We start from the raw sequence: 16,762 nt of genomic DNA, 5'->3' as shown, positions 1-16,762 counted from the left end.
ATCTCTTTAAACTTTACACAGAGATACCAGTTCTGCCTCCCTAAACAACAGAGGCAAACAGCTTCATTCTACTGCTCAAGCACTTTAAGACATGACCGCTGACCACAAGCTTTTAGTTCAGATTTGGCATCCAATTCTCTATTTTCTCTCCATGGAGTCCCATTTTCATTCCCTGTGGAAGCCACATGACCTGTCATGACATGGTCAACAGTACTGCCAGTGGGCAACTTTCTAGACTGAAAACCAAAATAAAAAACTGGCAGAGCACAGTTAATTCCCACCTGGAGAGGGCTGTCTTTTTATAACCTGTCCTCAAGCATCCCAGGATGGAAATCTGTCTCCTCGCCTTCTTTTCTCTCCTCCCATTTGCTAGCACATTCTTTAGGTACTTTGTAAAGCAACACTTTGTACTGTCATCCATGTAAGATGCTAAGAAGTAGTGACGGAAAGAAATTTTTTTTTAGAGGTCCAGCTTGATCTCATGACAGGCAAAAGAGGGTGAAGAAAAAGGGCCACTGTAAAACTAGTGGGCCAAGAAGGCTATCAGGTCTGGGTTCAGGTGAAGCTAAGGTGGCCTGGGCTGTGAGTGTTCCGTTGGCAACACTCATGTCAAACACACACCTAGCTTTTACCCAGAGTATTCACTACCGCATTTCCTGCTGGGTTCTACAACAGTTCTTTCTCTTTCATCCACCAATAAACTCACATAAGATGGAGTCTGTTTACAAAAGTAGGCTATGTATTTATTTAGAATTGCAATCAGTTGACTGATTCAGTGTGACTCAAGACCACAAAGACTTCACTCCATTCTGAATTCCAGGGTTGGGGCCCAGATTGGCAGAAGTGCTGCTTGGGGCCCATTCACAGGTTTACAAGTTTCTCATTGAGGGCAATCTGTGACTGTGTGAGGTTGGCCAGGTAGGTCACCATCAGCAGGTCCTGGAAGAGAAAGAATCCATGAGTGAGTGGTTGGATGGAAAGGGCCCAGAAAACCCAGTCCTGGCTAGTCCCATGGTGGACGCTGAAAGTGAGGACTGTCCTGGATAAATGACAGCTGGGTGAGACCGAGCAAGAGTCAAAGATGGAAGATGGGAAGGAAAGAAATGCTTGAGAACACTTTCTCATCAATATTGTTACTCTTATAGACTAGGGGCTCTTAAGCGGAGATCCAAAGATAGAATATGGGGGGGGGGGGTCTGTGAGCTCAGATAGGAAAATTAAGAAATCGTATTTTCATGCACCTCTAACTGAATTTTAGCATTTCTTTCAGTCATGTATCTAAGTAACAAGTCACCGTAGCACCCGGGACACTGAAATCATGAAGGAAGGAAGTGAATCCCCTGAACATGTATGCTATCTTGACCTTCCTCCCAAGCTGGGCTGTAAGCGTGCCGCAGGTGAAGCCTGCTTCCTCTGCTCTACTCCAGACCATCCCACTCGACTCCCTAGCCGCCTTCACGTTCCTTCACATTCCTGTGGAAGTGCTGAGGTTGGGGAAGGACCCAGGCTCCCAGAATGATAGCACTCACATTGATGTTGCTGTTGAGCATGGTTTCAAAGTCATCAGGAATGATTTTGGGCACTTGGTTAACCAGACTCATCAAGAAGCGGCCCACAGTATTATCAGCTGACACCTTTCCAGACTGAGCACCAAAACAAAGATTCAATGAGGCACAGTTAATTCTCACCACTGAGAGGACTGTCATTTCACCAGCACATCCCTCAGTGACTCCAGAGCGGAGACCTGTGCCCTCCCCTTTGTCTGCCCTCTGCCCTCCTTACCAGTACATCTTCTGCATACTGCAACACTGTGCTTAGGGCATCCTGGATACGGGCTGATGCCCCTCCGACTTGCTGCAGGTCACTTGAGAGCCCGATAACCCGGTTGGGGCTAAAACAGGTCTTCATTATCAAGTCAACTGCGGGGGTGTTACGAAGAGACACAGGAAACCAAGTCATCCTATCCTGAAGAAGATGGTCTGCATCTAGACCTTCTGACTCTCAGCAACCCTCCCCTTGGACTCATTCTGCTTCCTCAAACTCACTGCTCTGCCCTTATAGCTTTCCTTCCTCCTGGTAGAGCCAGCTCCTTCACCTACTGCTGTGTTAATCATCGATTCCAGTCTCCTATGAATACCCACATAGCCTCTGGTGCTGATAATTTCCCACCTCTAACAATTTCTCAAACAATTACCTTGAATTCCATTTACACAAGAGAATGTGACTTCTGATCAATACAAGCCTTACAATAACTTCTATTCCTGAATCCTAACACAGAATCATTGACAGAGTTAAAAAAAAAAAAAAAAAGCAATAAACTCTGGGTCCCACTCGCAATTTATAAAATCAGAATTTTGGCAGCGGGACTCTGGTACCTACATTAAGCAAAAGTTCCACGGGAGCTTCTGATAGATGCCCAGGGCTGAATACATTCTATTTAAACACAGAGGAAGTGTCTCTCCCTCACTTTGCCTCAGAAGCTCAGCATCCACATTCACATACATTCACGAGAAATCTGTTTTGTCTCTGAACCTCCTCCGTTCCCACCACTGCTATGAGGGCCCACTGTGAGTCATTTTCATGTAAGCCCTGATCACACCTGATGTAATATCCTGAAGGTCTCATAAGGATTGGGAAGAAGGCACCTGGTTAGGAGACATGCTAATACAAATAAAACGATTTAAGCTGACCTCTGCAAAGGAGAAAAACGGTTGTCTCACTTCTACGTATTAGCAAATGTGAGTGTAACTGTGACATTATAGGGATGGGATTTGTAAAAATGAGTAATTATAAGCCATCAATTTAATAACAAATGCTCTGATAAACCCCTCACAACAGAAGACGGACTAGTGGGTCAGGACAGACTGAGAAGGACCACACCAGCACTGAATATGGGAAATAGACCTGCAGTAAACACTGGCGAACACATTTACCAAAGACACTGTGTGCTGTGCTCTTAAGAAAATCATCTTATTATAATCTTCACAGTAAAGAGCGTGCCACAATACAAGATAAAATCAATCCTTTCCTAGTACAGGCCATACCACCAAAAGAAAAAAGATGTAGTAAAGCTGGGGACATCAATTCATATGTAGTTGCTAGAAAATCTCATTCTGCTAAAGTATTAGTATCTGAAAAATGAACTTGTCTTCATGACAATGTCATCCCTGAGAGAGAGAGAGAGAAACAATAGGGAAAATAATTCTAGCAACTTCCCAAGAAGGAAGAAGTGAAAACCACAAGGAAAATTACCAATGAGAGTAGAGAAAATGAGAGTAATGTGACTGTAAACCAAGCAAACTCAGTGACTGGTAGCCAATATGGCTGATTAATTTGTGGGAAGGTAAAATAAGTCTCTCATCACTGAGGCAAAACAGGAACACAAAACAGATTTTAGGGAAGGAGGGACTGGCTGAAGCAAGCATTAAAGGTCTGATAGGAAGAGCAGAGTTGAGGAGAGAGAAGGATTGAGGGCAGGAAAAGGGCAGTCACTGTCAGTGCCCTAGTCTCACTGCCCTCAACCTACAGTAGCAGGGAAAGAGCAGAAAACAGAAAAAATGGGAAAGTGAGTACAGATGATTCATTTAGGAATAACCAAGATAGTTACTTCCAAGAAATAGGGCTGGAGATACCAGTAGGCCTCTCTACCATCACGATCTCACAGGGTCAATAAGCACCCAAGCCCTCCATCCCTTTACAGAGCAGCCACTCCCTTCCCCACAAAATGCCAGAGACCTCTGAGGAGGGTCTGGAAAGGCTACTCACCTCCGATGCGTTCGGTGTCATAATATGCGTATCTCACTGTCAGAGGTGTGAACATCACCCCCATGGTCCTCCCAGGGACACCCATTAAAGTGCTGGGGAGAGAGAAGGTCAAGGTAAACAGACACCCTTGGGAGACGGCTTCCATGCCTAGTCTAGGCTGGAAAAGCAGCCACAGCAATGAGAAGCAAGAGTATGGAGCCAAGAGTATAGCTTCAAAGGTTCCAAGGTAAGAAGGGTAAGACCATTTGAACCTTAGAGGTCTCATGGGACCAAAAGTCACTTTCTCCCTTTACCTCATTCCACACGGCAAACCCTTGGCCTGTGAGGGGGGACTCAGCTTTTAGAGCTGGCCTGGTACCTTTTAGAAGATTACTTCATACAGTGCACAACCTTGGCGATGAGCAGGACAGAAGACTGGATTTCCCTATGGAGCTGGCTGCCTATACACCACTCCCATGGAAAGAAGATATAGGGCTGGGTCTATTCTGGGACTGAGCCCTCCATCAATACCTTGGTTCACATAATGAAAAAACAAGGCTCTTGCCCACCAACACTACTGGATTGTGGGCTATAAATAATCTCATTAAAGGTGAGTGTCTTTACTAAATCAACCATACACTTTCAAGTCAATTTTGAGGAGTCTTAAATATAAGCAATCAAGCAACAGCCAGGGCTTAGTGCTACAGCCCACAAGGACTTAGCACCCACCATCTTTGCTGTAAACGTAACAATTAACGTGTTACATTAGCAACAGACACAGAAACAGTACAAAATTCCACACTATAAGAGACGCACTAACAAATACCTTCATTGTAACAGGAAAATATAATCCTTCAACGCCCAAAGCAGCACCTTCCTCAGCATGCCACCAGGACCTTTCTCAACATCCCCCATTACCTGGAGTTTTAACTGGCAGCAAGCTCAGTGTGTCAGATGTTACTGCCACTCAATGCTGGGTTACTAGATGCCCTCAAAATAAGGACAGTCTCCCTTTAATCTGTATTACTCTGCATACTATGCTCAGTACTAGGGATAATGGCCAACTATGGGATAGCTCAGGAAAGCAATGAACATGGTGCAGAACCATGAAAAGAACACCATATAAGTATGTAGATTCTAGAAAAGATGACATGAAAAACACACAAGAGCTTCCTCAAACATCTAAAGGGCTGTCATCTGAAATTGGTTAAGAGGTGACAAGTAGAACCTGAGGCAGAACTAAGGATCAGTGAGTGGAAATTACAGGGACAGATTTTTTTTCAGAGTAAAACCTTCCTTATGGTAACTGTTAAGAGGGAAGCAACGGGCTTCCTTAGAAGGCAGTGAGTTATACCATGAAGGAATTCAATTTGCTTGGGGGCAGGGTAGCATTATCCAGGCTAAGCTATATAGTCTTTTGTGCCCTTGTGGCCCAAGACTGTGGTCACCTGACATAGGCCTTGATGCTCATGCGGCCATTCTGGAGGCTCGTGTCCACAGTGAGGTGAATGGGGTTGGGGGCCTCTCGGCTGTAGTACTCATGGATCAGCACAGAGTGCTCTGTGATGTCATGGCCCGTAGCATACCTGGGAAGTAGAACATAGTCATGGAGGTCAACAAATGGATTCATGTCTACATGTGACACAAATACCAATCTGGCGGTGGCAGCAGTGTTTAAAACGCTAGTATTCTCTCCCCACACTGGAAACTACACAAATCAAGTAAAAGGCCGACACAGAGTTGTCAATAAAATCTCATGTCACCAGTAAGGCAAAAAGACTTGCTCAGTAAAAGCTACAATTCAAAACAAATGTTTCTGGCCTCACAAGGATCAGACCTGCCAGCAAAATATATTAAATTCATGGTTCCTCAATGAAATATGGAAACCCTGGTGGCATAGTGCTTATGTGCTACAGCTGCCAACCAAAACGGTCGGCAGTTCGAATCCACCAGGTGCTCCCTGGAACCTCTATGGGGTAGTTCTACCCTGGCTTGTAGGGTCACTATGAGTCGGAATCGACTCAATGGCAATGGGTTTGGTTTTTGGCTTTGACGTAATGTGGAGTTCCTGGGTGGTACAAATGGTTAACATGCTCAGCTCCTAATCGACAGGTTGGAGATTTGAGTCCACCCAGAAAAGACTTCGAAGAAAAGCCTGGAGATCTACTTCTGAAAGATCACAGCCATTAAAAACTGTATGGACCACTCTGACAGCGTTCCAGTCTGAAACATATGGGGTCACCATGAGTTGGAATCAACTTGATGGCAACTGGTTGGTACTGGGGTGAGGTAACATACTTCCAATACAAGTCTGGTGGCAGGACACCCTGGCAGTCACTGGGAGACTTTCCATTTCCCCCTTCGACTTACCAGCCCAGGATGAGCTCATTTGGAGAGACTTTCTTGTGCAATTCATACATGTTCTTAGCAAATTCCATATCAACAGCCACCTAAGAAGGAACACAGTAAGGGAAGCTAAGAAGTCAGAAGCCTACAAAAAAATAGGTAGAGAGGCCACCCAAATAGATAGACCACACCCAGGAGAAGTACTATACAAATGGAACAAAGCTCCCCTGGCTGAAGGAGCTCTAGTTATGAGCACCACATATGGTATGGGCAGAGAAGCCCAGCAAATGAACAGCTAGAGACTACAGGGGGCAGCCCGGATACCCACTCACCTCATCTTCAGACTCATTGTGAGGCACTGAGAAGCAATTGGTAACTTCCACTGAGTGCTTGTCGACAGTTCCTGTGAAGAGAATCATTCGTGTGTTATGTAATCCTAGGGCTCCAAACAGCCTCCAGCTACTTTCAAAAACACTTTAGGTCTCTTGAAAGTCCACAACGAAAGCCAAAGTCCACTCTTCACAACACCACACTGAACTTTCTAGTTCCAAGTTCAGCCATGTGCATCAATGAGACCAGGATTCTGCCAAGAGCTGAAACCCTGGAGCCATTGCCAACTCCTTCCACTAATCATTACCGAACAGGGTCTGTTCTTCCCTAACAGGGTCTCCTTCTGTGTGTTACTTTCCACTACTAGCCCTACTCCGCACCCTCACCCTATGACCTTAATATATACATATTTTTTCCATATATTTTGTTGTTGTACTTGAGAATGTGCAAAGCAAAACATATACCAATTCAACAGTTTCTACATGTACAATTCAGTGACGCTGATGACATTCTTCGAGTTGTGCAACCATTCCTCACCCTCCTTTTGAGTTGTTTCTCCCTCATCAACATAAACTCATTGCTCCTTATCTTTCAAGTTGCTGTTGTCAATCTGATCCTGTACAGATAGTCCTTAAAAGAGCATAATGCTCAAGACAGACATTTCTTTACTAGTTAAGCTAAACTATTATTTGGTTTTAAGATGACTTCAGGGGATATTTTTGGTTTAAGGTTTAAAGATAATCTCAGGGCAATAGTTTCAGGGATTTATCCAGCCTCTATTGCTCCAGAAAGTCTGGAGTCCATGACAATTTGAAATTCTGTTCTGCATTTTCCCCCTTTTATCAGGATTCTTCTATGGAATCTTTGACCAAAATGTTCAGTAATGGTAGCAGGGCACCATCTAGTCCTTCTGGTCTCATGACAAAGGAGGCAGTTGTTCATGAAGGCAATTACCCACACATTCCACATCTTCCTCCTATTCCTGACTCTCTTTCTTCCTCTGTTGCTCCAGGTGAACAGAGACCAATTGTTGTGCCTTGGATGGCCACTTGCAAGCTTTTAAGATTCCAGACACTACACAAGAATTAGGACATAAAACAGAAACACTAAACTCATTATTAGGCCAATTAATTGGGACGTCCCATGAAACTATGATTCTAAACCTTCAAAGAACCAAGTCCCATGAGGTGTTTGGGTGTATATATAGATTTTCAATTTGTAGTAAAAATATACATGCCAAATCTTTGTCAATTAAACATTTTTTACACATACAATTCAGTGACATTGATTATGTTCACCACGCTGTACAGCCATCACCCCGTTTCTAAATTATTCTACCACCATTAACAGAAATTCAACGCCTATTAAGCAAAACAACAACTTTCCTCCTCCCTCCCATCCCTGGTTACCACTAATAAACTTTGGTCTCCATATATTTGCCTATTTCACATAAATGGGATCATACAGTATTTTATGACCTTGATTTTTCAGTCTCAAAGAGCCTTGGTGGCACAGTGGTTAAGCAGTGGGCTGCTAACTGAAAGGTTGGTAGTTCGAACCCACCTGCCACTCTGTGAGAGTAAGACGTGGCAGTCTGCTTCCATAAAGATTACAGCATCGGAAACCCTACAGAGCAGTTCTACTCTGTCCTAGCAAGTTGTTCTGAGTCAGAGTCAACATGATGGCAATGGATTTGGTTTTGAGACTTTCTTCCTGTAATTTAATAGGCAGAGCTACCAGGAAGATTCTAATAGTGTCCATGCAGAGCACCTAGTAGCTTAGTCTCAAACACTTGAGCACAATTTTAGGAGTCTCATCTGTACCTCCCTTTAGTCATCTGGTCCCATGATCGTAGCTTTAACCCTATCATCATCCAGAAATCCTCTATCCGTAAACCTTAAACGTCAATGTCAATCTTCACCACTAACTCCGATCCTCCTAGTTCTGATTATTTACTCCCACTACATTTATTTCCTGACCTCACTAAATAAGATCAAAAGTGACTTGACTTCTCCATTATCTTATCTACTGGCACTTCCCAACCCAGACTTCCAAGTGCTTCCCTATCTACCACAGACCTCAATGCTGCCTATACCCACTAGTGAACGTCCAATTCTACTTCACTATGCTTTCTGTTCCCTTAGCTGAAAGTATGTTCCTAAACCCAAAGGATATGCATTCTTTCTTACTTGACCTCTCATTAGCACTCAACAGGCTTGGCCACCCCTTCCATCTTGAAATTTTCTTTTCCCTGGGCTTCCATGACACCAATCTCCTAGTTTCCTTCCTCCTTTTCTGGTTGTATCTTTTCAATCTTCTTTGCTGGCTACTCTACCTGACTTCTCAAGTTTTCAGGGTTCTGTCAGAGGTCTCTTATCTTCTCATTCTATACTCCTTCCCTACGTCAGGCACTACCACTGTTTTTGTAAATAAAGTTTTACAGAAATACAGCCATGCTCAATCATTTTACATGTTGTCTACAGCCACTCCTCACTCAGAGATGAGTAGTTACAACAGAGGCCTATGGCCCACAGAGCTAAAATATTCACTGTCTGGTTCTTTACACAAAGTCTGCCAACCCCTGCTCCAGGGGGCTGAATCCATTTTTATGGTTTATATTATTTTCTATATTCCAGTGACACAATTCCTAAAACTAGGAACTTGTCCACATCTCTCTTTTGTAGTCCAGATCTTTATATTCAGTTTTCTACTTGGTAACTCCACCTGGAAGCTCAATGGACACCTCAAAAGAAGTATGTCCCAGACAGAATTCAACCCCTACATTCTGTCTTTTTCCACACCCAACAAGGGATCTGAGTCATTCTTGATACTTTCTTCTCTGTAATCCCTCATTTCTGATTCATACCAAAGTCCTATAAATTCTATCTCCTCTCTCTCAACTCATCTGCTCCTCTTCACCCTCACTCCCTACACTCTGGAATTACTAGAACAGCTTCTATCTGGTGTCCATGCATAGCTCGTGCCTGTCTCTTATCCGCTTTCCACAGAGCAGCCAGAATGATCTTTAATTCCTATTTAGTCTTGGCTGAAATTCCTACTGCTCAAGATCTTCCCCAACTTACCCCAAAGCAGGCTAGGCTGCCATTTTGTCCTCTCACAAAAATTCAGACCAAACCAAACCAGTCGCCATTGAGTTGATTCCAATTCATGAAGACCCCGTGTGCGCAGAGTAGAACTGTACTTCATACGGTTTTCAAGGCTGTGGCCTTTCAGAAGCAGACTGCCAGGGCTTTCTATAAAAGCACCTTTGGGTAGATTCGAACCACTAATCTTTCAGTTAGTAGTTGAGCACTTAGCTGTTTACACCACCCAGGGGACTCCTTGCCGGCACCCCCCCCCCCACAGTTGCCTGTAATTCTCCTTCACAGTACTTTACACATTTGCAGTTACTTAATACCACTTATGGCTCCTCACTTTGCTAGCTGTATTTCCTGCCACATCTCCTCTCTTTCCCACATCCCTGTAATAACAGAACTATTCAGATGCCTTTTTTTTTTTAATGGCAATATAAATCGATATAATGTAAAATAAATTTGGGGTAAATTCCACCACCTTAACAAATGAATCATTTTCATTTTTCCATATTCAGTCTACTATTTTTTTTTAAATTGTGCTTTAGGCGAAAGTTTACAGCACAAATTAGTTTCTCATTCAAAAATTTATACAAATTGTTTTCTGTCATTGGCTACAATTTCCACGTTGTGTCAGCTCTCTCCCCCATTCCTTTTCCACCCCAGTTCCCCATGTCCATTCATCCAGTTTTCCTGTCCCTTCCTGCCCTCTCGTCTTGCTTTTGGGCAGGTGTTGCCATTTGGTCTTGTATACTTGATTGAACTAAGAAGCATGTTCCTTATGCATGTTTTTGTTTGTTTTATAGGCCTGTCTAATCTTTGGCTGAAAGGTGGACTTTGGGAGTGGCTTCAATTCTGAGTTAGCAGGATGTCTGGGGGCCAGAGTATTAGGGGTTCCTCCAGTCTGTCAGATCATTTTTTTTTTCTTGTGAATTTGAATTTTGTTCTACACTTTTCTTCTGCTTTGTCCAGTACCCTCTATTGGGAGCCCTGTCAGAGTGGTAGGTGGTGGTAGCTGGGCACCATCTAGTTCTTCTGGTTTCATGCTAGTGGAGGCTGTGGTTCATGTGGTCCGTTAGTTCTTTGGACTAGTATTTTCCTTGTGTCTTTGGTTTTCTTCATTCGCCTTTGTTCCAAATGGGATGGGCCCAATGGATGTATGTTAGATGGCCACTCACAAGCTTTTAAGAACCCAGGTTCTACTCACCAAAGTAGGATGTAGAACATTTCGTGAACTGTTATGCCAATTGTCCTAGATATTCCCTGAGACTATGGTCTCCAGCTCTCGGCCCCAGGAACTTAGCCCCTCAAAGTGTTTGGATGTGTCTAGGAAGTTTCTACAACTTCCCCTATATTGTGTGTTGCCTTTCCCCTCACCAAAGTTAACACTTTTCTACTATCTAGTTAGTGATTTTCCCTCCCCTCCCTTGTAACCACCAAAGATTGTTTTTTTCTGTGTATAAACCTCTTCTTGAGTTTTTATAATAGTGGTCTCATACAATATTTGTCCTTTTGTGATTAACTTATTTCATTCAGCATAATGCCCTCCAGATTCATCTATGTTGTGAGATGTTTCAATGATTCACTGTTTCTTTACTGTTGCGAAGTATTCCATTGTGTCTTCATACCATAATGTTTATCCAATCATCTGTTGAGCATTTAGGTTGTTTCCATCTTTTTGGGAACATTATTCCATCTATTGCAAATAATACTGCAATAAACACAGGTGTGCATAAAGCTATTTGTGTGATGGCTCTTAACACTCTAGTGTTTCACACTTCTTATATTTGCTGGAATGCCCAGCTCAAAATCCATCTTTTCTGTAAATCCTTTCCCAACCTTCCAAGATAGTCTCCTGTACTTCCACAGCACTTCGAACACCCTTCTATCAGATCACTCATCACGTTACATTCTTATTATTTGTATATAAGACTATTTGTCCATCTTAAGTTTAAGGTTAGAGTACAGCTCATTTTCTCAAACTTTGAATTCTAAGTATCTAACAGTTTCCAGTACTCAAAAGGCACTCGTAACTTCACTTAAACAAATGAAATATGTTTCTTGAATGAACGTGTACCTGGGAAAATTCCAAGTTTCTTACAGGCAGGATCTATGCTTTGTCCTTGTATAAGCACTGCCCCTATAACACTTTGTGCTATACCGCGATCTCCATCTGGAAGGGGACCTTCCAGAGGATTGCTGTGATATTTGGGGCACTAAGCATAAACCAGGAAGCCCTGGTGATGCAACAGTGAAAGCACTTGGCTGCTAACCAAAAGGTTCGAATCCACCAGCTACTCCATGGAAGAAACATGTGGCAGTCTGCTTCCACAAAGATTTCAGCCTTAGAAACTCTGTGGGGCAGTTCTACTCTGCCCTATAGGGTTGCTATGAGTCAGAATCAACTTGACGGCAATTTTTTTTTTTAAGCATAAACTTTGGTTAAATAGTTCCACAAAGTTCAGAAACCTTGACAGTGTAGCTGAAGGAGTAAGTCAGTGTTTGTTGACTACCAAATCAGTGATGCAAAAATCATTTGTTACAGGACCTCAAAGCAGGGCACAGTCAAAGAATGTGCTCATGGTTAGAGAGGTTAAGAATGGGCTGAGGATGTGGTATGAGGTGGAGGACTGGTACTGGACATTTGCCCTGGGAACCTGGCAGATGGGTACAACTTTAAAAAACAACTGAGGCACAGCAGGGATGGCATTTCTGACAAGGAGAATATAAACGTAAAGGCTTGGTTTGAGAAAAGCCATAGCTATGTTTGGAAGCCAATTGTTTAGTTTCTGTAAATACCAAGTGCTACACCCACAAAGATAAAAAGGAGAACTTGTGTGTGTGTGCTTTGGTGGTGCAGTGGGTGGTTTGAACCCACCACCCACCCTACGGGAGAAAAATGTGGCAGTCTGCTTCCACAGCCTTGGAAACTCTATGGGGCAGTTCTACTATTCTACAGGGTTGCTATGAGTTGGAATGGACTCGCTGGCAATGAGTTCAGGCCTGATTTGGTAAAGCTGTTTTGCATCTAATGTATACCAGAACTGAGTTAGATGCTTTCTGTAATAACTTAGTTCTCACAAACACTAAGTCTAAAGTAGCCCTCAAAAGAACTAACTTTGGGTAATTTGCCTCAAGGCACATGGCTAACATTTGGTGGTGTCTGCATACAAATCTTGTCCTCACACCTTAGAAGACAATGTATTGTCTTCTAAGGTGTAAGGACTACTACATTTTCAAGAGTAAGAAAGAGAAATGATGCACGGGACTGGAGTGGGTCCGCAAAGATGTCTAAAGCCTGCGATAAAATGGAGTGAAAATCAATCTCGTGGGACCAGTAGTCCCCAAAGAAAGACATTTATTATTAACAATACATCTTCAGTGATTTTAAGTTTTAAAATGACTTTAACATAAAACATCTATTCTCCAAACTTGGAACACGGGCAGGGAAAAGACTATTCTTTGATTTGAAGGTCAGAGTCAATCATAAACAGATTAATACAATGGTTTTTATCCAAATAGAGAATCAGAGACAGCATTGGGAAAACGGTTTATCATATCAGAGATGGTGTTGAGGCAGACTCAGGGTTTAGGAAGACAGAATACTATAAAACCTTCAACAGGCTCCAGCCAAACTGGTTTACTTGTTAGGAAGAGTATCTTTTTATAGATGCCTCCACTCCTTGGCCAGCTGGTTAGAAACTTCTTTGTAAAAATTTGGAAAATAGAGACATTTAGACAGTGGATTAAAAAAAAAAAAAGCCGTTGTTATTAAGTCGGTTCCGATTTATAACGACCCTACAGAACAGAGAATTGCCCACTGGGTTTCCAAGGAGCGGCTGGTGGATTCGAACTGCTGATCTTTTGGTTTAACGAACGTTTAACCACTGCGTCACCAGGGCTCCAGTCAGTGGTAAAGGAGGGAAACTTGGTCACTGTGCTTAGGGAATCAAGAGTCCTAGTTCCAACTTAATCACTTGCCAGTCGGCATATGAGCATATAAGCTCACTTTTGGTAGAATGGAGGTTATCATACTTGACGTGAAATGGTGTTGGAAATAAAATGTAAATCACTTGGTACCCAATATTTATCAGTAAATAATAACTATCTATTATATGTGAGATGCAGAAACAAGCAAAAAGTGGGGGTGGGAGGAGGGGGCAGCAGGACGCCAGAGACGAAAGGGTTATGAGAAGGGGGAGCGATACATGGGAGGTGGGCGGTAGGAAAAAAGAACGTCGGTATTATCTCACCACTCACCCAGCAGGGTCCCGATTACTCGGGCAGCGCCCTCATTGCGTCGCTCATAGCTGTCCACGATGGAGGCTAAAATGACCGGGTGTAGCCGGACCACGCGGCCGCCGGGGAAGGGCCCTGGGAGAGCTGGACCAGGCGGCGGCGGCGGCGCCGAGGTCTGCGCTGGGGCTTGCACTGAGGCCGAGCTCTGCGCCGAGGCCGAGGTTGTAGCCGCTGCTGACGCCGGGTCTGAGGATGAGGCGGGGGCAGAAGCAGGAGCCGGGACCGGTGCGGAAGCGGGAGCCGGAGCCGGAGCCGGAGCAGCGGCTGGACTTGGGGCTGGGGCTGGGGCTGGAGCCGACTCCGTAGCCGGTGCTGGGGATGGAGTGGCGGGAGGAGCACTCGTTGGTGAAGGCGGTGTGGCCATCTTGTCGAAAGAGAAGAAGCCAAGAGCGGAAAGGAGTGACTTAGTGAATTTTACGACTTTGATAGGCTAAATATGCACCACGTGAACTGTATCTTTCCACCTATTGGTTACTGATGGTGCTTCTCGGGGCACGAAAATTTCCTGCTCTGTTTGTAATTTCTTCCGGAGTTTGTGTGACTGCTTTCGGTCCGATGAGCACGTCATAAGAACCACGGTAAATAGTTCCGGGTAAATTTAAGACCGCGCTGGGAGATTAAAAATAACTCCACTCAGTTTGCCCATGTGCCGCCAGGTGGAGCCAGAGAGCAGCGCAAGGTCGCAGTTCGTGTTTTCATTCTTAAATGGGAAAATGGATGTCAAAGTTCCATTAATAGGGCTTTGTTCTTGACCAGATCATAAAGTGTCAATAGGGTGGTTCATTCTTTCAACAATTTGAGTGCCTACTATGTTTCAAACGCTCTTTTAGGGGCTTTGGATTTATCAGTGGACAAAGATCCTTGAATAGCTTACATTCTAGCATGGAAAAAAAAACTCAAAAAGGAAGATAAATAACTAATGCAGTTGTTGTTAGGTGCCCTTAGGGGTCAGCTTTCTCACTCTGTCGGCTCCAGAGGAAGATTTCTTGTCATCAATCTTCTCCTGGTCAAGGAGCTTCTCAGGCACAGGGACCCCATGTCCAAAGGATGTGCCCTGCTCCTGTTGCTGCTTTCTTGGTAATATGAGGTCCCCAGCTCTCTGCTTGCTTCCCTTTCTTTTTATCTCTTGAGAGATAAAAGGGGCCACACCCCAGGGAAACTCCCTTTACCTTGGATCAGGGAGGTGACCTGATTAAGGCTGGTATTACAATCCCACCCTAATCCTCTCAACATAAAATTACAATCACAAAGTGGAGGACAACCACACAATACTGGGAATCATGGCCTAACCAAGTTGATACACACATTTTTGGGGGGTCATAATTCAATCCATGACAGGCATGTCTACTTTGTCCTGTAGGGTCACTATGAGTCAGAGTTGACTCGATGGCTACAGATTTGGTTTGGGGTTTTATTATCATTACTATAACTATGGGGAGGAACCCTGGTCCTAGCTTTCTGTGTGACTTTGGACAAGCTTCAATTTTTTTTTTTTTTCAGAGCCTCAGTTCCTTTCTGGTATAATGGGGATGATAGCTCGGCTGCTAACCAAAAAGTCAGCAGCTTGAATCCACCAGCCCATTCTTGGAAATCCTATGGGGCAGTTCTGCTTGGTCCTGTAGGGTCGCTGTGAGTCGGAATCGACTCGATGTTAACCGGTTTGGTTTGGAACATCTGTCTATACCGAAACCTGTAAACTCCTAAGTTAGGTTAAGTCCCAGCTAATCCAGCTGGCAAGGTGGGTGGATGAGGTTGGATTTCCTACCTCTGACTTTTATGCCCAAGACTCGCTTTCCCCTTGAGGTTACCATCCGTAATTAGAATTGTTATACCTGCTTCTGTCATGCTCTGTGTCAACACACATTCCTTCTCTGAATTCCCCAAAACACAGGTTAATAGCCCACCAGAGGTGGACTGAAAAGTGGCTTTTGTTTTTGATAACCTGATGTCTTTAGCAACCCCAGTAGAAAACTGGTCAGTGGAATTGGGTGGGAGGGGGACATATAAACCAGAATTCAGGTGTGAAAGAATGGTGAGTTTGAGGTGAAGGGTGTGTGTGCTGGCTATCTTTTCAAGGAAGTTGCCTGGGAAGAAAAAGAGACATTTAAGGAACAGCAGGGTTGAGAGGGGACAATTGAGGCCAGAAGAGTTTTAAGTGTACTTTAAATTGCAGGTAAAGATCTGAAAGAAAGAGAAAGATTGAATATATAAGAGTCAGCGGCAATATCTAATGAAATAAGGGAGGAAGGAGGGCCTGGATTGAGAAGCCTTGATGAGTGGGATGGCTTTACAAAGGATGAGGGGCATGCAGGAGAGGCTGCCCTGGCCTGTTGGCCTCTCTTATGGTGCCTAGTGGCGGGGGGTGGGGGGGTGGGGGGGTGGGGGGGGAGGGGATCTACCTAGGCCAGGGCTGGTTCCCTGACATCATCTCATGGGTCAAGGCCAGAGGAGACAACCAGCCCAAATGAGGTGTTACTGCCCCAAACTGAGCACTCACACCCGTGGGACCGCCTGTCAACGAGTTCATTTGACTTGGATGTGGATACTTCACCTTCAAGAACTCACTTTTGCCTTTATATCAATGACCATAGGACCTTTCTCTCTGGAGGGGGAAGGAGATGATGAAGAATCAGATAAATTTTGAGCTGGGGAGAGCAGAGAAGTAGTGGGGGGCTCCTCTCAAATGCCATCCCCCCCCTCCCAGGGAAGTGGAAGCAAGGTGATCTATTGAGAATGGCAATGCCAGAGCAGGGTTTAGGCTTGGAGGAATGGGCAGTGTTTGGAAGACGGGCTGAGGGTGAGCCATTAAAAGCCATACAAGGCATTGACGATTATGGGAGGGCTGCTGAGCCTGGAGAGCTCAAGTTGTACAAGGACCAGCTGGCCGACTTTCGTGATTTCTTTCCAGCAGCCATGTAGCCCAGGGGCAGGAGGAGATCATTGGCATTGTC

At 44.3% G+C, this 16,762-nt stretch overlaps 1 protein-coding gene across 1 annotated transcript; it reads right to left on the bottom strand.

Moving 5' to 3' along the window:
- Positions 1 to 717: 717 nt before the first annotated feature.
- On the bottom strand, positions 718 to 14,193 carry EIF3F (eukaryotic translation initiation factor 3 subunit F). Its single transcript, XM_049890423.1, has 8 exons — positions 13,773 to 14,193; positions 6,423 to 6,493; positions 6,115 to 6,194; positions 5,193 to 5,330; positions 3,766 to 3,857; positions 1,783 to 1,919; positions 1,530 to 1,643; positions 718 to 939 (listed from the first exon to the last, which is right to left on the bottom strand). The coding sequence occupies exons 1-8, from the start codon at positions 14,173 to 14,175 to the stop codon at positions 862 to 864; spliced, it is 1,113 nt and encodes a 370-aa protein (XP_049746380.1). The 5' UTR covers positions 14,176 to 14,193; the 3' UTR covers positions 718 to 861.
- Positions 14,194 to 16,762: the final 2,569 nt, after the last annotated feature.

The sequence above is a fragment of the Elephas maximus genome, chromosome 7 (assembly GCF_024166365.1).
Source record: "Elephas maximus indicus isolate mEleMax1 chromosome 7, mEleMax1 primary haplotype, whole genome shotgun sequence".
Taxonomy (NCBI): domain Eukaryota; kingdom Metazoa; phylum Chordata; class Mammalia; order Proboscidea; family Elephantidae; genus Elephas; species Elephas maximus.
Note: the sequence above shows the minus strand (reverse complement) of the source record. Positions and strands in the feature narration are given on the sequence as shown.